Genomic DNA, 21,985 nt, shown 5'->3' with positions numbered 1-21,985 from the left:
CCAGCCATGTATCCTTTGTAATATCTCTTATGACACCTGAGTAAATGAAAGTAAGTTTATCTCTCAGTTCTGTGAGCTGCTCTGGCAAATTAATTAAACCTGAGGAGGAGGGGATCACGGAAACCCCTGATTTATAGCCAGTCAGAATACAGGCAACAATCTATTACTGGCAACTGGTATCTGAAACTGGGGTCAGGCATGTGGGACTGAGCGCTCAACCTGTGGGATCTGATGTTACCTCCAAGTAGATTGTGTCAGAACTGAAGTGAATTAAGAGGACACCCAACTGGTGTGTAGGAGAGAATCATCATCTGCAGAATCTGCCAAAGAATTGGTTGCTGGTGAGAATTCCCCACACATTTTGGTAACCAGAGGTGCTACGTTGTATTGAGTGGTGACGGAGACTAGGAAAAACACTTTGTTTTTTTTCCTCTCTATCCTTAGACACATGTTCTTTCTTTCCAGGTGAGACCTATCAAAATGGCCATTACTGTGCATATTTCTACCAACATTCTTTTCAGGACTATTCTGGTATTATCTAAGAAAACTGAGGCTTTCTCTACAGCTCTCTTATAACCTCAGTTCCCACCAGAATCGCCTTTAAAGGTCTGCTCACAGCAATGTAGGCCTTTGCACACATTTCAAAATTCTTCCTTCTACTACTGATCACCCAGTTTCAAAGGTGCTTCCGAATTTTTTGGTATTTGTTATATAGTACCACCTCCACTTCTCAGTGCCAACTTTCTGTCATAGTCCATTCAGTCTCCTATAACAAAATACTACAGACTGGAGATCTTATAAAAATTTATTTCTCACAATTCTGGCAGCTAGGAAGTCCAAGATTCAATGTCTACTGAGGGCTCACCTCTTCATAGACAGTACCTTCTAGTTGTGTCCTTACAAGATGGAAGGGGAGGACACTGGTCTCTTCAGACATTTATAAGGGCATTAATTTCATTTATGAAGGCCCTACACTCAGCACCTAATCACCTCCCAAAGGTCTCACCTCCTAATATCATCACACTGGGGAATAGATTTCAACGTATGGATTTTGGGAGACACAAATATTTAGTCCACAGCAGAAGGAGAGATGTATGTATGGGGTCATTAAGCGATGTTTAATATTTTGCTTTTATTGTGAAGTTTAACTAAAAACTAGATATGAGATTAAGGTTTACATATAACCACTAACTTCAGTAATAGTTCTGATGCAAAAATCGAGTTCAAAATTCAAATCTTTAGGCCAGGTGTGGTGGCTTACGCCTGTAATCCCAGCACTTTGGGAGACTGAGGCGGGCAGATCACGAAGTCAGGAGTTCAAGACCAGCCTGGCTAGCATACTGAAACCCCATCTCTACTAAAAATACAAAAATTATCCGGGCATGGTGGTGCATGCCTGTAATCCTAGCTACTCAGGAGGCTGAGGCAGGAGACTCGCCTGACCCTGGGAGGCGGAGGTTACAGTGAGCCAGGATTGTGCCACTGCATTCCAGACTGGGCAACAGAGCGAGACTCCGTTTCCAAAAAAAAAAAAATCAAATATTATGTTCAATAAAACATAAATAAAAGCAGAAAATTTAATATGGTTTTAGAGTGGTTTTATCCTATTTCTTATGCCATGAACGTATCTAAAATAGATCTAGTTAGAAATTATTTGGGGTCACTACAAATTCATTGAGTGGCTTACCTCTTCTTTTCCTAATGTTATGAGAACGTCTTCAGTCAAGGGAATTGCTACAAAAACAAAACAAAACAAAGTTACACATATATTTAGCTAATTCTCAAAAATCAAGAATTTAATTTTGCGGTTTTCTAAGATACTTCTTTCCATCTCCATTTATATAATATACAACTTTTTCTCCCCTCCAAGGCAGAGTTTCCCTCTTGTCACCCAGGCTGCAGTGCAATGGCGCTATTTGGCTCACTGCAACCTCCACCTCCCTGGTTCAAACAATTCTCGTGCTTCAGCCTCCTGAGTAGCTGGGATTACAGGCATCCACCAACATGCCTGGCTAATTTTTGTGTTTTTAGTAGAGATGGGATTTCACCATGTTGGCCAAGCCAGTCTTGAACTCCTGACCTCAAGTGATCCACCTGCCTTGACAACACACAACTTTTTATGAAATGTGTGCAGTTTTCATTTTATTTATTTTTAACATCTTTGCACATATAGCCAACTATATATAATTTTAGATAAATTTGATCCTATTTATGTACTGTTTAGTGCCTTTTTCTTCTTTTGTTCTTCAAACCCTCAAAAGGGAAGCTAATCTATAGTGTGTTCCTCAAATACTTTCCCTGTAGTCATATATCCTATGTACACATATGTAACATACATTTACATACACTTAAAAGGGTTATTTTTATCATCATTGGTTTTACAAGAATGGGGTCATATCATACATATTATATTCATCTTACTTTCACTCAATAAAACCCCCAGGGAAACCTAGACCTATATAGGTCTAATTCATAACTTTTAATGGCTGCATGATATTCCAAAATGAATATACCATAATATACTGTGTGATTGCCCTCTTGATTGAACACTTTGATTTTAGATTAACTTTGTGTCTAGTTTCTAGCCATAACAAACAAGGATGCAGTAAGCAGACTTTTATACACGTTTTTATGTACTGGTGCTCTCATTTCTATGGAACAGATTCTCAGAAATGAAATTTCAGAGAATAAAATGTGTACTTTGAATCTGAATAGAGAATGTCAGCTTCCTTTCTAAAGACATTTCCATGAGCTATGAAGAAAAAACAGCAAGAAATATTACAAACTCTTCTAAAATTTTTGCCAGCCTGATGAGTAGAAACAAATGTGTAATTTTGTATAGCAAATTTTAATGCGTTCAATCCTTATGCTAGAAGTTTTCCTTTACTAATGAAGAGCTATTTGAAACTTCTCAAATAGTAGGCTACTGAAAACTTTCAAAGGTATCTGCTATTCTAGAAAGCCTTCTAACAGGGAAGAACTTTCTACATGTGCTTCATAGATAGGTTTGTATTAGAATATTCAGTGCCTTGGAAGGGTTTGCTCTCTGCTTCCAAGATGGTGTCTTCTTGCTGTGTCCTCACATAGTGGAAGGCAAAAGGGGAAAAAAAGACTAGATACTACCTTCAACCTCTATAAGAAGCTCACTAATCACATCCTAAAGACCTCACTTTTTAACACTATCATAATGGTGATTAAGTTTTAACATGAATTTTGGGGGATATATTTAGGCCATAGCAGACAGCTACTATCAAAAAAACAGAAAGTAACAAATGTTAACAAGGATGTTGAGAAACTGAAACCATGTGCACTGTTGGTGGGATTGAAATATGGTGCAACCATTATGGAAAATAGTATAGGTGGTTCCTCAAAAAACTTAAAATAGAACTATCATATGATCCACTATTTCTGGTAGACATCCAAAAGAATTGAACACAGGGCCTCAAAGAGAACTGCACATCCATGTTCATAGCAGCACTCACATTCACAGTAATGAAATTATGAAGCAACCGAAGTTTCCGTTGACAGATGAATGGATAAGCAAACTGTGGTATATACATACAATGAAATACTATTCAGCCTTAAAAAAGGAAGGAAATTCTAATGTGCTACAACATGGAAGAACTTTGAGGATATTACACTAACTAAAATAAGCCACCCACAAAAACACAAATACTATATGATTCCATTATATGAGGTATCTAAACTAATCAAATTAATAGAAAGTAGAATTGAGGTTGCCAGGGCTGGGAAATGATGGAAAAGGAGAGTTGTTGTTTAATGTGTATAGAGTTTCAGATTTGCAAGATGAAAAAGTTCTGAAGATACACTGCATAAAAATGTGAATGTACTTAACACTACTGTGAACTATACACTTAAAAATGGTTAAAATTGTAAATTTTATATTTTACCACAATTAAAAAATTTTCTTTAAACTAAACAAAACCTGAGGGACTTGGGTAACCGTAACAAAAGGTCTAACATTCATGTTATCGGAATTCCAGGAAAGGAGAAAGAAGGTGGGGGGAGTTGCTAAAAAAATACATCAAATGATAGCTAAAAAGTTCTCAAATTGTGCAAAAGACATAAATCCACACATTCAGGAATCTGAGTGACTCCTAAGTAAGATAAAGCCAAAGAAATCCAGGCTAAGGTACAACATAATTATTCTTCTAAAGGCTGAAGACAAAGAAAAAGTCCTCAAAGCACGCGCACACACACACACACACGCCTTCTCTATAAAGCAAAACCGATCAGAATGACAGCACATTTCTCATCAGTACCAAGGGAGGCAGAGGTAAGTGGCACATTTTTAAGTGCTAAAAGAAAACAACCCTGAATTGCACATCCAGTGAAAATATCCTTCAGGAATGAAAGAGAAATCAAGAAATTCTCAGATAAAGAAAAACTAAGACGATTTGTCACCAGCAGACCAACTCTAAAAGAACGGCTCAAGGAAGTTCTTGAAACAGAAACAATAAAAGGAATTTTAGAAGATCAGGAAGGAAGAACAATAGAAAGAACAAAAACATGGACTAAAGCTACCATAAATCCTACAGTCACAAGGAAATAAATTCTGCCAACAACTTCAGTAAGCTTGGAGATGGATCCCTCCTCAAGCCTTTGAGGAGAATCTATCATTGCAGCCATGAAATCCCTAAGCAGAGGACCCAGTTAAGCTGTGTCCAGACTCCTATCTGCAGAAACTGGGAAATAATAAATGTCCTCAGACCCCTGAACTACAGAAATTGTGAGATAATAAATGTATGTTATATAAAGCCACTCCAAAAAAGCCTAAAACAAGATTGAGAAAATGTTGATAACTGTAGAATCTGGTCTCTGAGTTTACTACAGTTAACTCTATATATATGTATTTTTAAACTTTTCTTTAAGTTTGAAAACTTCTATCATTGCCAGGGTGGGGGAAACCCATTGTGGTCAAGAGATTAAAAAGTCTGTTATAATAATCTAATGGACTGGTGATGAAAACCTGAAGTAAATCTGTGACAGTAGGACTCGATATTTAGTAACTAGTTATATGTTCTAGTTCTAAAGTTTTTGTTCTATTCTCCCCTGCCCCCCGCCTCAGGTGATCCACCAGCCCTGGCCTCCCAAAGTGCTGGGATTACAGACGTGAGCCACCACACCCGGCTGTTCTAATTTTAACAAATATGCTATATGTGCAAAATGAAAAAGGAAGAATCTAGGAGGACTCTTAAATTGGGAGCTGATCAAATATGCTCCATTCAATGAGTGAGGAAACAGAAAAGGTCAGTTCATGAATCTGAGGTGTCTATGAAATATTTTGGAAAAGGTGCCTAGGAGGTACAAAGATACTTGAGTCTGATATTGCAGAGAAGTCTGGTTTAAATATATAGATTTATAAATTGTTATTGGTTGATGTGTCCCCACCCCCAAATTTCTATGTTGAAATCCTAATCCCCAATACCTTTGAATATGACTGTATTTGGAATTGGGTATTTCAAGAGATAATTAAGTTAAAATTAGGTTATTAGAGTTGACCCTAATCCAATATGACTGGTGTCCTTATAAGAGGAGGAGATTAGGACACAGAAGGAAGACCATGTGAAGACACAGGAAGAAGATGGACATCTGCAAGCCAAGGGGAGAGGCCTCAGAAGAAACCAACGTTATTGACACCTTGATCTTTAACTTGTATCTTCCAGAATTGTGAGAAAATTAATTTCTGTTGTTTAAGCCACCTAGTCCATAGTAGTTATGATAGCTCTAGTATACTAATATGGAAGTTATTATTATAGATATAACACATAAAAACAGAAGAAGATATAATGCTGGTATAGTATATAGTGTCCTCTGGAGAATATGAACATATGGAAGTTATTATTACAGATATAACACATAAAAACAGGAGAAGAAGATATAATGCTGGTATAGCTTATAGGGTCCTCTGGAGAACTTGAACATTTTAATATTTGAGGCTGGGCGTGGTGGCTCATACCTGTAATCTCAAAATTTTGGGAGGCTGACGCAGGAGGATCACCTGAGGTCAAGAGTTTGAGATCAGCCTGGCCAACATGGCAAAACCCCGTCTCTACTACAAATACAAAAATTAGCCAGGCGTGATGGCAGGCACCTGTAATCCCAGCTACTCAGGAGACTGAGGCACAAGAACTGCTTGAACCTGGAAGACAGAGCTTGCAGTGAGCCGAGATTGCACCACTGCACTCCAGCCTGGGCGACAGAGTAAGACTGTCTCAAAAAAAAAAAAAAAAAAAAAAATTTTTTGAGTATGAGCAGTTTTTGAGATGCTAACTATACTACTGAAAAGGCAATAAGACATACGGTTGAAGACAAATTAAAATCACAATTGTAATACTACACACCTATTAGAAATGCTCAAATTAATGACTAACAGGTAGTAACAATGATGTGGAAAAATGGCTGACATTGGCATGAAGACAGTCATTAAAGCAAGAATATGGATAAAATTGTATAGGAAGAGAATGAGGAGAAAACAGCTGAAGATTGCTCCTTGGGGAATTTCTTTTTTTTTTTTGAAATGGAGTCTCGCCCTGTTGCCCAGGCAGGAGTGCAGTGGCATGATCTCGGCTCACAGCAAGCCCTGCCTCCTTGGTTCATGCCATTCTCCTGCCTCAGCATCCCAAGTAGCTGGGACTGCAGGCGCCCACCACAACACCTGGCAAATTTTTTATATTTTTAGTAGAGATGGGGTTTCACCGTGTTAGCCAGGATGGTCTCGATCTCCTGACCTCATGATCCACCCGCCTCAGCCTCCCAAAGTGCTGGGATTACAGGCATGAGCCACGGCGCCCGGCCTGGGGAATTTCAATAATTGGGAAAGAGAAATGATAAGCCTACAAAGAAGACTAAGAAGGGAAGCATGGGGTGGAGAACAATTAAAGGAAAGAAAACAGAGTGGGAGAAGAAAGAAGCAGGAAGGCATACAGAAAAAGAGGGTACAATCCAAATAGAATATCATATGCAGGGATACTTTGGAGATAGTCCAAGTTTGGTTCTAGACCACCACACTAAAGCAAATATCACAACAAAACAAGTCACACAAATTTTTTGTTTTCCCAGTGCATATAAAAGTTGTTTACATCATACTGCAGTCTATTAAATTATGCATTAGCATTATTTCTAAAAATGTACATACCTTATTTTAAAAAAAACCTTATTGCTAAAAATTGCTAACTGAGATGCCTAATCTGAGCCTTCGGTGAGTTGTAATGTTTTGCTGGTGGAAGGCCTTATCTCAGTGTTAATGGCTGATGACTGATCAGGTTAGTGGCTGCTGAAGGTTGGGGTGGCTGTGGCCGTTTCTTAAAATAAGACAGCAATGAAGATTACCACACCGATTGACTCTTCGTTTCACAAAAACATTTCTCGGTGGCATGAGATGCTGTTTGATAGCATTTTACCCACAGCAGAACTTCTTTCAAAATTAGTCACTCCTCTCAAACCCTGACACTGCCTTACCAACAAAGGTTATGTAATATTCTAAATCTTTTGTTGTCATTTCAACCGTGTTCAAAGCATCTTCACTGGGAGTAGATTCCATCTCAAGAAACCACTTTTTTGCTCATCCATGGGAAGCAACTCCTCATCTGTTCAAGTTTTATCATGAGATTGCAGTCATTCAGCCACATTTTCAGACTCCACTTCTAATTCTAGTTAGATACTTCTACCACATTTGTAGTTACTTGAACCCCTCAGAGTCATCCATGAGGGTTAGCACCAACCTCTTGCACACTCCTGTTAATGTTGTTATTTTGACCTCCTTCCATAAATCACACATGTTCTTAATGGCATCTAGAATGGTGGATACTTTCCAGAAGGTTTCAATGTACTTTGGCCCAGACCATCAGAGGACTTATGACAGCTATAGCCTTATGAAGTGTATTTCTTAAATAATAAGACTTCAGTTGAGGTGGCTTCTTGGTCCCTGGGCGGCAGAACAGATGTTGCATCAACAGACATGAGAACATTAAATTCCTTGTACATCACCATCAGAGCTGTTGAGTGAAGAGATGGGGAGCAGTAATATTTTGAAAGGAATCTTTTTTTTTTTTCCTGAGTGGTAGGTCTCAACAGTGGGCTTAAACTATTCAGTAAACCATGCTATAAACAGGTGTACTGTCATCCAGGCTTTACTGTTCCATTTACAATGCACAGGCAGAGTAGATTTGGTATAATTCTTAAGGGCCCTAGGATTGCTGGAATGATAAATGAGTGTTGGTTTTAACTCAGAGTCACCAGCTGCACTAGTCCTTATCAAGAGAGTCAACCTGTCCTTTTGAAGCTTTGGAGCCAGGCATCAACTTCTCTCTAACTATAAGAGTCCTAGATGGCATCTTCTTCCAATAGAGGGCTGTTCTGTCTACATTGAAAATTTGCTGTTTAGCATAGCCACCTTCAAGTAACTTAGCTAGATCTTCTGGATAACTTGTTGACGCTTCTGCCTCAGTACTTGCTGCTTTCCCTTGCATTTTTATGTTATGGAGATGGCTTCTTTCCTTAAACCTCATGAACCAACCTCTGCTAGCTTCACACTTTTCTTCTGCAGCTTCCTCATCTCTCTCAGCCTTTGCAGAATTGAAAAGAGCTAGGGCTTTGTTGTGGATTACGCTTTGGCTTAGGGAATGATGGCTGGTTTGATCATCTAAGTAGACTAGTAAAACTTTCTCTATAACAGCAATAAGGCTATTCTGTTTTCTCATAATTTGTGTGTTCACTAGAGCAATACCTTTAATTTCCTTTAAAAATTTTTCCTGCACTTTGGGAGACTGAAGCAGGTGGACCACGAGGTTAGGAGATCAAGACCATCCTGGCCAACGCGGTGAAACCTGTCTCTAATAAAAAAATACAAAACTTAGCTGGGTGTGGTAGCATGCACCTGCAATCCCAGCTACTTGGGATGCTGACATAGGAGAATCGCTTGAACCCAGGAGGCAGAGACTGCACTGAGCCGAGATCACACCACTGCACTCCAGCCTGAGGGCAGTGCAACAGAGCGAGACTCCATCTCAAAAAAAAAAAAAAAAAAAAAAAATTTTCCTTTCCATTCACAACTTGGCTAACTGGTGCCGGAGGCCTAGCTTTTGGCCTATCTTGGCTTCTGACATGCCTTCCTCATGAAACTTAATCATTTCTAGCTTTTAATTTAAAGTTATCGATGTGCAACTCTTCTTTTCACTTAAAAACTTAGAAACAATTGGAGGGTTATTAATTGGCCTAAATTCAATATTCTTGTGTTTTAAGGAAAAGGGAGGGCCAAGGAGAGGGAGAGAGATGGGGGAACAACTGGTCAGCAGAGCAGTCAGAATACACACAACATTTATTGGTTAAATTTACCGTCTTACACAGGTGCAGCTTGTGGTTCCTCAAAACAATTAAAATAGTAAGATCAAAGACCACTGATCACAGATCCCCCAACCAGATGTAATAATGACTTAAAAGTCTAAAATACTGTGAGATTACCAAAATGTGACACAGGCTCGCCACAAACTGAATTTGTTAAACATAGAGTGTCTGCAAAGTGCAATAAAGTGAAGCACAATAAAATGAGATGTGCCTGTATAGATGTATATTGCATAGAGAAACTTAAGCTCTCACATTTAAAAAAAAAAATGTACTAGTGGAGTATCACAATTATAAATTTTTATGCTGTCTTCTACTTCCTAACTGAAGACAAAAATATAGTTGGCACCAGCTGGACAAGACAGAAGACATCATACAAACTATGTGGCCCTTTTGTGTAAGTATCTAAAATAAATTAACTTTATAACTTTTCTCTTCCACTAGGTAAATTGCATTCATTAAGAAACAAATCACTGGCACACCTGTAATCCAGGCACTTTGAGAGGCCAAGGCAGGAGGATCCCTTGAGCCCAGGAGTTCAAGACCAGCCTGGGTAACATGGTGAAACCCCGTCTCTACAAAAAAATACGAAAACCAACCACTAACCAAGCATGGTGGCACACACTTGTAGTCCTAGCTACTCAGGAGGCTGAGGTAGGAGGATCACTTGAACCCAGGAGATCAGGGCTGCAATGAGCCATGATTGTGCCACTGTACTCCAGCCTGGACAACACGATGAGACCCTGTCTCAAAAAAAAAAAAAAAAAAAAAAAAAGGAACAATTTACCATTTCTAGCGAGCATAAGGCAGTGTCTATGAGGATAACATAATAGCTATAATAACGTCTCCATAATCAAGCTTATTATAATCTAATGTAAGATATGTTTATCAATAATAATAAAAGAAGTACAAAATCATAGAAAAAAAAGTGGCTTCTTGGTATCAATGAAATTTGGGCAATTTCAAAAAGGCCAAATGGATCTTGTAATTTTTCCTACAATTATTAAATTAATTTGCTATTAATAGGTTTACAAAAAATTCAAACTTAAAATAAGAATCTTACTTTCAGGTGTTTTTTTCTGCCATTGACTGAGTTCAGCGGTTAAACATTTTACTTGCATAATTAACAATGATAGCTAAAAAAGAAGAAAACAAAGTCATTTTCTGTGGACTATTCATACCTATTCATAGATGAAAATATAAACATTCTTAATACTTTAATACTTTGCAGGGGGTTGGCATCCCTAACTCTCACGCTGCTCCAGAGGCAACTTTATTTTAATTATTAATCTGTTTCACTGATCCACTGATCTATTCCTACAGCAATTCCATAATTCTGATTATTATAATGAATGTCAGTCCTTTTTTTAGGCCAAGAGTAAAATCAATTCAGATTCGACATAGATAGTAAAATATCTGTGACTATTATACCTAACACAAAGTTAGCAGTCTTTGTTCTTTTTTTTTTTTTTTTTTCGAGACAGTCTTACTCTTTCGCCCAGGCTGGAGTATAATGGCACAATCTCAGCTCACTGCGGCCTCCGTCTACTGGGTTCAAGTGATTCTCACGCCTCAGCCTCCTGAGTAGCTGGGATCATATGACCACATCACCAAGACCAGCTAATTTTTTTGTACTTTGGTAGCGACGGGGTTTTGCCATGTAGGCCAGGCTGGTCTTTGTTCTAATTTTAACAAGGCAGCGTAATAGCAACTAGCAAGCAATTTACTCAGTTGTTAAATATATGTATAGTTGCTAAAGGACAAATAATAAAGAAAATACTCTCTTATTTATAATAGCTTGTTCTAGAAAGTTTTTAGAATATTCTTTCAACTCTTAAAGCAGGAAGAGTAAGAAGTTTTCCAAATGATTAAGCATACAGGTATTAACAAAGGTATTAAACTTGAGAAAAATATAGACACACATATTTATTTTCCAAAATACAATGAATTCCACTTACCTTGTATTTTTTAGGAAGAAAAAGAAGATTCATACCTGAGCATTTGAATCGGTGAGTGTTTCAGTTCCAATAAGTGATAATTTATTCTGACACTTGATTTAAAAAGTAAAAAAAGGCAAGTCACACATGATAATTCACAGAAAATTCCCTTCCCCTCCCCTTTTCTACCAGGCCAATATAACACTCTTCTAAAGCACAAACATCTGATGGAGAAGAGTTTATTGAAATTCCTCACTATGTAAGACAATTAAGGCAGCCAAACAAGTCCCAAGGTGAATACATCACAAGTAAAAAGAGACATTAGAATGAAGAGGAAAAAAAAAAACCCAAAAACTAATAGCTAGAATGAATTATAAGTCAGATAATTGGAAAGTGGGAGATAAAAAAATAAGAGGGAAAGCACTATAGAAAAATAACAAGTAAGAAGATAGTTCAGATCCTAAGAAATCCTAAGAAAATAAATAAAGCCTTCAGGAGACATTGTTTCTGTGCCATTAAAAAAGTCCAAAACTGTTCATGATGATTATATGAGATAAAAATACGAGTAAATTCTATTTCTGCTCATTTGTAATGCAGCATTTCTCTATACAAATTTTAAGTCATTTTAAAATCCAAACTTCTATACTGAAAAAATACCTGAAGCAAAAAATAAAAAGGTGGGGGGATTATAAAAATTATCATGAAAATACATTAATAATATAAAGTACCAAGTATTTATGTTAAAAATAATTGTAAGAAAAGAGAAAAACCTCACTAATTTGACCAGTTCTGAAACTTTACTGGGAAGAATAGGATGCTAAAAATATCTGTGCCCTATCTTTTGGCTTCCCTGAACTACACTGGAAGAAGAAGAATTATCTTGGGCCACACATAAAATACATTAACAATAGCTGATCAGCCAAAAAAAAAAAGAAATCGAAATCCATAATGCTTTAAGAAAGTTTGTGTCGGGCTGCATTCAAAGCCATCCTGGGCCGCAGGTTGGACAAGCTTGCCTTAAGTAGAACAAATTTTCACCAACATACTCTAGTGTACCAAAGGCAGTTCTATCTCACCAACTTAGAAAAAGTACATATATTTCAAACAACATTTTCTAAATTAATTTATGTTTTCACTCATAATTATGTGTTCTTCCCACTTCTATATTCTCTATTTGGGGAAATAATCCCATCAACCACCCAACGGCCCAAACCAGGAACCTGAAACTAACCATATTTCCCTCCCATTGCACATAAATTAACTTCTAATCCTACCTGTTTATCTTTGAATCCACTCTTCTACTTGCAATGACAATACTTAGGGCTTCCTTACCTTTTACCAGGACTATTACTAGAGCTTCCTAAATGCTTTCTATCTGTAGTCTTACTCTTCTGCATTCTATTTTCTTCAAAAACACCAGAGTAATTTTCCCAAACTGCATATCTGATCATGTCACTTCCATACTTAAAATCTTTTAGTGGCTCCCCATAGTACACACTCAACAAAATCCTTTATGTTCTGGTCCCTGATTACTTCTCCAGTCTTACCCCAGAAGTCCTTCTCCTAATTTACATTATCCATAACATTCTATTTAATGTTCTGTCAACTCTCTCAGTTTTTACACATTTTCTTCTTTATGCTTTGTATACCTCTTCTACTTTTACAGGCTAACTCCTAATTATCCTTTAGAAATGAAACCAGTAATTATTTTTTTTTTTTTTTGAGACGGAGTCTCACTCTGCTGTCACCAGGCTAGAGTGCAGTGGCACTATCTCGGCTCACTGCAACATCCGCCTCCTGGGTTCAAGCAATTCTCCTGTCTCAGCCTGTCTTAGCCACCCGAGTAGCTGAGACTAAAGGTGCACACCACCATGCCCAGCTAATTTGTGTATTTTTAGTAGAGATGGGGTTTCACCATGTCGGCCAGGATGGTCTCAATCTCTTGACCTCATGATCCCCCAGCCTCGGCCTCCCAAAATGCTGGGATTACAGGCGTGGCCCAGTAATTAACTCTTTCAGAAAGCTATCCTTGACCCCTTCACCGGGTTTAGCACTCCTCCTAAGTATAGTCTTTGTACTTCTACAATACATCTAATATTGTATTACAACATAATATAATGGCTGTTGTTTCCATAAGATGGTAATCTCCTTGGGAACATGGATTGCCAAAATTTTTCTTTCTATAGCTCATCTAGTGTAAAGTTTCTTGAATGAATGCTTATAGGTCTAAAAGCTATATAAATATTTATCATACATAATGGCTTTTGGAAACTAGCACAATCATTTCTTTCCTGAGTCTATTTATTATTGAAGTTGATTTAAATCTTACATTAACTATCACTTCTATCTTTTGAAACTTACTTCTTCCATATCTTTCCACATTTCTTCACATTCTCTAATAAGTTCTTCTTCAGTATTTGTAACATCTCCCACATCTGTAGTACTATCCGGATCTAGATCCTCCTGATTCATTGATATATGCTTTGTGAATTTTTAGCCTTATAAGAAAAACTAAAGCAAAAAATATTTATTCATTCAGCAGTATTGGTTGAACACTTATTACCTGCCAGATACTCATCTAGGGGGTAAGAATATAGCAATGAACAAAATAGACAAAAATCCCTCCTACCGTGAACCTTATTCTAAGTAAGGAAAACAGACAATAAAATAAAAAATAAAACATATATATAGTGTAGTATATCAAATGATTTATAAGTGCCATGGAGAAAAGACAAGGAAGAAACATAGGAAATGCTAGGGCAAGGACAATATAATTTTAAATAAGGTGGTCATATAAGGTTACTGAGAAATTGACAACTGAGTAAGAAGACATGAAGAAGATAAAGAAATGAGGTCAAGGATGAACAGGAGCAGAGGGTCCAGGCACAGGGAACTGCAAGTGCAAAGGCCTTGATGCAGGAATATGACTGCCATGTTTCCACAGTAGTGAAGGAGCTGGTGTGATTACAGCAGATTAAGTAAGACAGAGTAGAATATGAGGTCAGAGAGACAATAGGGATGAGATCATGTGGGTTTGGTAGGCTATTTTAAGGACTTTGAGATGATAAGCAATTAGTTTTAAACAGAGGAATGAATCATTTGAATTACATTTTAACAATACAACTCTGGTTAACTACAGGCAGTAAGGATAGAAGCAGGAAAACCAATTAGAAAGCTACTGCAATGACCCAAGCAAGATGTAGACCAGGATAATATTGATAGAAGCAGCACAGAATGTCCCATTCTGGATATATTTTCAAGATGGAGCCAACAGAATTTCTTAACAGCATGTATATGGACTGTCAGAGAGAAGTGAATTATTACGTTGCCAGTTACTGAGGTGAGAAAGATGGTAAAAGAAACAGATTTGGCAAACATGGGAGAAGTGCTGATTAAAAACTCAGTTTAGGATATGCTACATTTGAGGTGTCAATTATTGGAGCTGCTGATTAAGCAATTAGATATACATGTCTGCAGTTGAAAGCAAAGTTTTGAGCTAGCAATATGAATTTGACAGCCATCATCACACAGATAAGACTTACACACTACATAATGACATTTTGGTCAATCACAGACTGCACATATAACAGTGGTTCCAATGGAGCTGAAAAATTCCTATTGCCTACTGATGTCTTGATGATCCTGACCTTGCCTTAGGCCTAGGCTAATGTGTTTGTGTCTTCGTTCTTAACAAAGAAATTAAAAAAGTAAAAAATAAAAATAAATAAATTAGCCAGAAAAAAAGAAATATTTTCTTATTTCACCTATCCTCACAACTGTAAGTACAGTCATGTGTCACTTAACAATGGGGATATGTGTTGAGAAATGCATTGTTAGATGATTTCATCATGTGAGCACAAACCTAGATGGTATAACCTACTACATACCTAGGCTGAATACTGTAGGTAATTGTAACAGAATGGTATTTTTGTATTTAAACATTTCTAAACATAAACTATGCCAGGTGCAGTGACTCACACCTGTAATCACAACACTTTGGGAGGCCAAGGTCGTAGGATCACTTGAGTTCAGGAGTTCCAGAACAGCCTGGCAACAAAGTAAGACCCCTATCTCTATAAAACAAATTTAAAAATTAGCTGGGTGAGGTGGCCCAGTCCTGTAGCCCGAGCTGCTCAGGAGGCAGGGGCAGGAAGATCGCTTGAGTCCAGGAGTTCAAGGTTATAGTAAGCTATGATCACACCACTGCATTTCAGCCTGGGTGACAGAGACAAACTCTGTCTCTAAATTAGAAAATAAAAAAAGAAAGAAAATATTGTTGCACAGTTATACAACATGTTTATGTTTTAAGCTGATTTTACGAAAGAGTTGATATGTTAAAAAATTAAAAAGATAAAGCAAAAAACTTACAGCAAGCTAAGGTTAATTTATTATTGAATAATTAAAAAAATAAATTTAGTATAGCCTAAGTGTACAGTATTTACAAAGTCTACAGTAGGGTACAGTAATGTCCTAGGCCTTCACATCTTCTCACAACTCACTGACTCATCTAGAGCAACTTCTAGTCCTATAAGCTACATTCATGGTAAAAGCCCTAGACAGGTGTTCCACTTTTTGTCTTTCATACCATTTTTTTTACTGTACCGTTTCTATGTTTAGAAACGTTTAAATACAAAAATACCATTCTGTTACAATTACCTACAGTATTCAGCCTAGGTATGTAGTAGGTTATACCATCTAGGTTTGTGCTCACATGATGAAATCATCTAACAATGCATTTCTCAACACATATCCCCATTGTTAAGTGACACATGACTGTACTTACAGTTGTGAGGATAGGTGAAATAAGAAAAGGAAGAGTGTGCAGCTAGAAATGAGAAGATCTTCAGGCCAGGAGCTATTGAGGTAAGAACCAACTGAATAGTCTGAGAAGGAGCACTCAGTAAGTTAAGAGGAAAATCAAGAGCATGATACCCTGAAATCCAAGAATGTATTCAAGGAAGGAATGATAACTGTCAAACACTGGAGACAGGTCAAGTAAATTACAGAGAATTGACAATTTATTTAGTAATATAGAGGAGCAAACTGTTTTTTCTAAAAATAGTCACAGCAATATTTCATCATTCCCCATCAAGAGACAGAGTCTTTTTCCTCTCCCCCTGAAACTGAGTGTGACTTTGTGGCTGTCTTTATAAAGAGAATACAATGAAAATGACACCACATGACTTTCAAGACTAAGTCATAAAAGGCAAAATAGCTAACTTCTGGCTTTCTCTGTCTTGGAACACTCACCCTTGCAACCCAGGCACCATGTTATGAGAAAGCCCAAAGTAGCACAAAAGGAAGAGATCAACATAAAGTCCATGAGGAAAGGAACTGAGGTTCCCAGACAAACGCTGGTATCAACTCCCAGACATACGCACGATCATTTCTGACAATTAAGCCCCTAGGCTTTGATCTTCTAGCCAAGGCTCCAGATACTGTGGAACAGAGAAGCTGCTCCTGCTGTGTCTTGTCTGAATTTCTAATGCACAAAACTCATGAGCGTAATAAATAGTTGTTTTACACCTCTACATTCTGGGGTAATTTATTAAAACAATTTTCTTGGAGTAAACATACAAAAATGAAGGCCACAGATAACCTTCATAGGAGTAGTTTTAGAAGAATGGCAAGAATAAAAATCTGATTGGAGTGGATTCAAGAAAGAATGGAAGGCAAGGAATTAAAAATATTAAGTATATGAAACGTTTTCAAGAACTTTTTCTCTAGCCAGGCATGGCAGCACATGCCTGTATTCCAAGCTATTCAGGAGCTGAGGTGAGAGGATCACTTGAGCCCAGTGAACCCAGGAGACTGAGGCTGCAGTGAGCCACGATCACACAACTGCACTCCACCATGGGTGACAAAGCAAGACCGTAAGACCATACCAAAAACAAACAAACAAAACAAACAAAAAGAAAACACACACACACACACATTTTTTTTTTCTTTAAAGCACAAGAGAGAAAGACAGTTAGTAGCTGGAGGGAGATATAGGGTTAAAAGAGACTTTTTCTTTTTTAAAGATGGGAAAAAATATAGCATCTTTATATGGTACAGTAAAAGAAGGAAATGTTGCTAATACAAGAGAGAAAGGGGAGAAGAAAGAATGGGATCTAGTACATAAGTAGAGGGGTTGGCTTAAGATAAATGGACATGCAGTTCATCCATTTTAATGGGAGGGTCATCAGAATATCAAGAGTGTAGATGCAGGTAGGTAAGTAGACGTGTTGCTAGGAACTTGTAGAAATTCTATGTGGATTGTTTCTCTTTTCTCAGTAAAATGGTAACTACGGTCATCAGCTATGAAAGGATGGGAAGAAAGTACCGCAAGTTTAAGAGCACAGGAAAAGAGATGTATAAAACAGATATATTAAAAAATGGGAGAGGATAAAGTTACAGGATTATTCAGTAGTAGCATTACAGGCTCACCTGAGATTGGTATCATGAGTTTAAAGTAAAACCAGAGCATGGTTGTATGTTTTCTTCTATGGTGTAGCACCACAGGTACAGACAGGGACAAAGTGAAAGAATGGCCATAGGAATAAGTAGCTAAGACAAGAGAGAGAACATAATCACTAGGGGAGAGAAGGTCAAGAAAAAGAGAGGCCAAGTTATTGGATCATCTATAAGGATATTAAAATCACTAAGAATTATGATAGTAGTACTGCAAAGGGCAACAGTGAGCCAGGAGCTAAAAATCTTCAAGGAATGAGGGTGAGTAAAACAATCTTGCTAGATGATTCCTCCAAAGAATGGAAGGGGATTAGAGTCTGGTGGCATAAGATTCAAAACTGGGCAATTTTAAGGAGGTAGACAGTGCAATAAAGAATGATGAGGATGTCTACCCCACATCAAACGCAAATCAGAATACCCCTCCTCAATATCTTTATTCATATGGAACTTCTGCATTTTATACTGCTTAATCAATAACTTATTAACAGAGAAGTTCTAAGGCAGACCTAAATAAATGGAAAGATACTTCATATTCATGGACTGAAAGACCCACATTGTAAAGACGTTAATTCTCCCCCAAGTTGAGCTACTGAATCTTAACCAAAATCCTGAAAGTTTTTGTTTCTCTTTATGGGACTTGACAAGCAAATTGTAAAATTTACATGGAAGCACAAAGGGCCAAAACTAGCCTAAGATCCTCATGAAAAATAAGATGGGAGGACATACCCTACACTATTATGGCAATGTAGAATTGGCACATAAATAGGCAAATTGAGCAATGGAACACAATACAAAGCCTTTCTTGACTTTCTATATTCACATACATATGGACACATGACACATGACAGAGATGACAATGAAAATCAAGGAGAAAAAAATAATCCAAATAGATATATATTTTATATATAATACTGTTTTTTAAATGTATATTTTGGTCCATATAAATCTTCCTCATTTTTTTTTAACATTTATAGTATTTGCGGAGAAAAAAATAAGTCTAAATTCATACCTGAATCTTTACGTCATTCCTCACTCCCTCAAAAAACCCAAAATAGAAATCACAAAAAAATAGGATGAAAACACAGAAACTTTTAAAATCTTAGATTAGGAAACACCTTTCTAAGCAAAACTAAGTAAAATCTTTACACCAAAATTTTTTTTTTAAATTCTGCATGGACAAACATCTCATCAACAAAGTTAAAATTTAAAACCCCCAAACCTAGGAGAAATACTTGTAATATATATGGCAACCCAAGACCTAATTTCCTTAATATATAACAAGTGCCTACAAATTCATAAGAAGAAACCAAACAACTCACCATTAAAAAAAATTTAAAAAAGATTACCAAAAAAGGCAGGTTACCAATTACTTTGGAGGAAGAGTGGAAGGGGGAAAAGGGTTGTGGCTGGGATGGGCCAAATGGAGAGATTTCTGAGGTAATTATCAAAGTTTTATTTTTTGACTAGCATGATGGTAAGGGTGTTCACCTCATAATAATTAGTAAACTTTACGTTTATTTTGTGTCTGCATTTTTACAATAAAAAGGTAAACAACAAAAACAATTCAATAGAAACTGGCAAAGAACACAAATGAGGAATTCAAAGAAAAAACAAATACCTTTTAAATACAGAAAAAGTACATTCATAAGCTCATATATAATTTATGAAAATCCAAATTAAACAAGCATTAATTTTCATTCAGAATGGCAATAATGTAAAATTGGTAAGAGATAATACTGGCAAGCATGTGAAATAAGAGGCTTGCACTGTTGGTGGAACAATCACTTTGTATGATAATATCCATCAAAATTTTACATGCATTTCTTGTGACCCAGAAGTTCTATTCTTAGGAATAATCCTAAAGATAGATATGTCTGCATAAGTCTATACAATTATGTTTACTGGCACATTACTTAGAGAAAAAAAAAATTTAAAGGTATGAACTCTGCAACCAGACTATACAGGTTTAAATCTGTTTTGATATTTAAAAGCTATGAGACTTGGGCAAGTCACTTAAACTTTCTATGCCTCAGTTTCCTTTCCTATAAAATGAAGATAATATTAAATACTCCCTAGGGTTATGACAATTAAATGAGTATATATACATATATATATAAGCACCGTAGCTAGCATATAAAGAGCTTTATCAGTGTTAGCTATTAACAATCTGAATGTCAACTAGTAGAAGGCTGAAAATCTCACCTGCTATACCCATAAGATACAGTTTAAGTTCACAAAGCCAAAGTCAGTCATCATGAATTTTAGAATATTTTTAAGCGAAAAAGTCAAACAAATATTTCTTTACTGACCACTAAAATACATTATCAATATGCAAAAGTAATGCAAAACTCTGCACGTGTGGTGGGGGCGGAGGGTGAGGGATAAATATTCAACAAATTATCTGGCTTGGCGATTTAATGTGGCAGTAGAATAAAAACATATAGAAACATTTAAGAGTTTGCTCTCTACCACTTGAGGATGCAAGATGAAAGCTGTATGTAACCTGGAAGAGGGTCATCAACAGAATCAGAAAATGATGGCACCCAGATCTTGAATCTCCAGCCTCTAGACCTGTGAGAAATAAATTTCAGTTGTTTAATTAAAACACACACACACACACTTAAGAGTTGAACTTTTCCCTTTCCCACATTTTGTATCCTTAAACCTATCTTCCTGGAAAGGGAACAAGTGAACTTTTTGAGGTCCCCAGTTAGGACTACAATACTTAATCATTTATTGAAGAAAAACAGCATCTCTTTATTTAGGGATAATACTATACTTAAAGAAACTCGCACTATTAATTGGGAAAAGATTAATATACATGAAATAAGCAAAATATACCCACATAATTCTAAAATACATTCATTTATTCAACAAATATGTTAATGTGTGCCATTGGTCAGACACTGGCTTTAGCTGTGTAGATGAAAAAGTCTTTGTACTTGTAGAGCTTCCATTCTCATGCAGACAATATAAATGAATGGATAACTAAATACATGATATAATTTCAGGTAGTCAGAAGTGCTATGAAATGGTAAAGTATACAACACTACCTGCAAGTACTATCGGAATTCAGGATAGGGAAGGTTAGAAAAACCAACCCGGAAGGAATTAGTCCATAATAATGCTTAATAAATGTTAACTAGCTACATTATTATTATCATTATCATCTTCATCCTCATTATTGCCATGGTCTCTGAAAGATGAGAAGCTGTAAACATGAAGGCTAAATCGCTGTGGAGATGCTTTCAAGCATAAAAACATAAGAGTAGGAGGCAAGAACGAACAGGGGAAATTTGTGAGACACAAAAGAAAGTAGTCTGATGAGAGCAGAGGGCAGAGAAGAAATGAGACTTGCTAGGTAGAATGGTCAAATAATGGGAACCTTTGAAATAAAATAAAGTGCCTACTATGGGGGGGCAGTTCCTTCCCTGTACGTGGTGCCTATCTCAAGGCAAAAGTAGAGAAGAGATTTACGACGAGGATTTTATTAGGTTGGTGCAAAAGTAATTGCAGAGAAAAAAAAGAAGTGTTTTACGGAGGTCATTTTGACAAGCTGTATTTGATTTTTTAAAAAAGAGATTAAGATAATACATTTTATGTTATGTGCTTTTTACCTAATTTTTTAAAAATGAAGAAGACAGATGAGGAGGAGGAGAAAGAGTTCAGATGACTGCTAGGAGATGAAATCCTATACCAGAGAGAAGAAAGAAGGGTGACCCGTTCTGCCCTAGGTCTTTTGGTTATTTGAAGTAGCTGCTTCTCCACCCCACCCCCAGAAACAGTAACAAGCACTCACCACCTTCTTCAGTGAGTGTGTGAAAGAATAAAGGTCAGGAGAGAAAACATGTTTAGTGCATCTGAAAGGAAACCCGCGAGTTAACCACTTCCTTCTGTCCCCACCCTTCCATCTTTCTCTAAATATTGGTGAGGTTATGGAGCTTGCGTTGGCGCGCGGGAAGCCGAGAAGAACGGGACTCAAAGCCCGGCTGGGAAGTCAGGTATCTAATTGGCCGGCGATAAGGGTTTCACCTTCAGGACTGGAGCTCCACAAGATTCAACCGTTATATCAACATCCCCGGCCCAGGTCTTACCATCACAGCTTCACAAACTCCAGGTCGCCTAGGCGCTGCGCAGGAAGCGCTTGCCAGCCCCGGACTTCTGCGCGCGCTGCATGCCCATTGGATGTGCTCATTCCCACCCCAGCCAATCCCGAAACTCGCTCGGACGCT

At 37.2% G+C, this 21,985-nt stretch overlaps 1 protein-coding gene across 7 annotated transcripts in view; it reads right to left on the bottom strand.

Moving 5' to 3' along the window:
- Positions 1 to 21,954, bottom strand: part of CENPK (centromere protein K) — a 50,919-nt gene extending 28,965 nt beyond the window's left edge. For 2 of the 7 annotated variants that reach the window (XM_055112346.2, XM_003827428.6), the window contains exons 1-6: positions 21,848 to 21,954; positions 20,223 to 20,324; positions 13,662 to 13,811; positions 11,357 to 11,413; positions 10,427 to 10,499; positions 1,688 to 1,734 (exon numbers count right to left, since the gene is read on the bottom strand). In XM_055112346.2, the coding sequence (XP_054968321.1) occupies positions 1,688 to 1,734; positions 10,427 to 10,499; positions 11,357 to 11,413; positions 13,662 to 13,772 (288 nt within the window). In that variant the 5' untranslated portion in view covers positions 13,773 to 13,811; positions 20,223 to 20,324; positions 21,848 to 21,954. The remainder of the gene's footprint in view (positions 1 to 1,687; positions 1,735 to 10,426; positions 10,500 to 11,356; positions 11,414 to 13,661; positions 13,812 to 20,222; positions 20,325 to 21,847) is intronic. The other 5 variants (XM_008952772.6, XM_008952770.6, XM_008952771.6 and 2 more) reach the window with 4 other exon arrangements.
- Between the last annotated feature and the right edge of the window lie 31 nt (positions 21,955 to 21,985).

This window comes from Pan paniscus, chromosome 4 (assembly GCF_029289425.2).
Source record: "Pan paniscus chromosome 4, NHGRI_mPanPan1-v2.0_pri, whole genome shotgun sequence".
Taxonomy (NCBI): Eukaryota; Metazoa; Chordata; class Mammalia; order Primates; family Hominidae; genus Pan; species Pan paniscus.
This window is presented reverse-complemented; position numbering and strand designations above follow the sequence as displayed.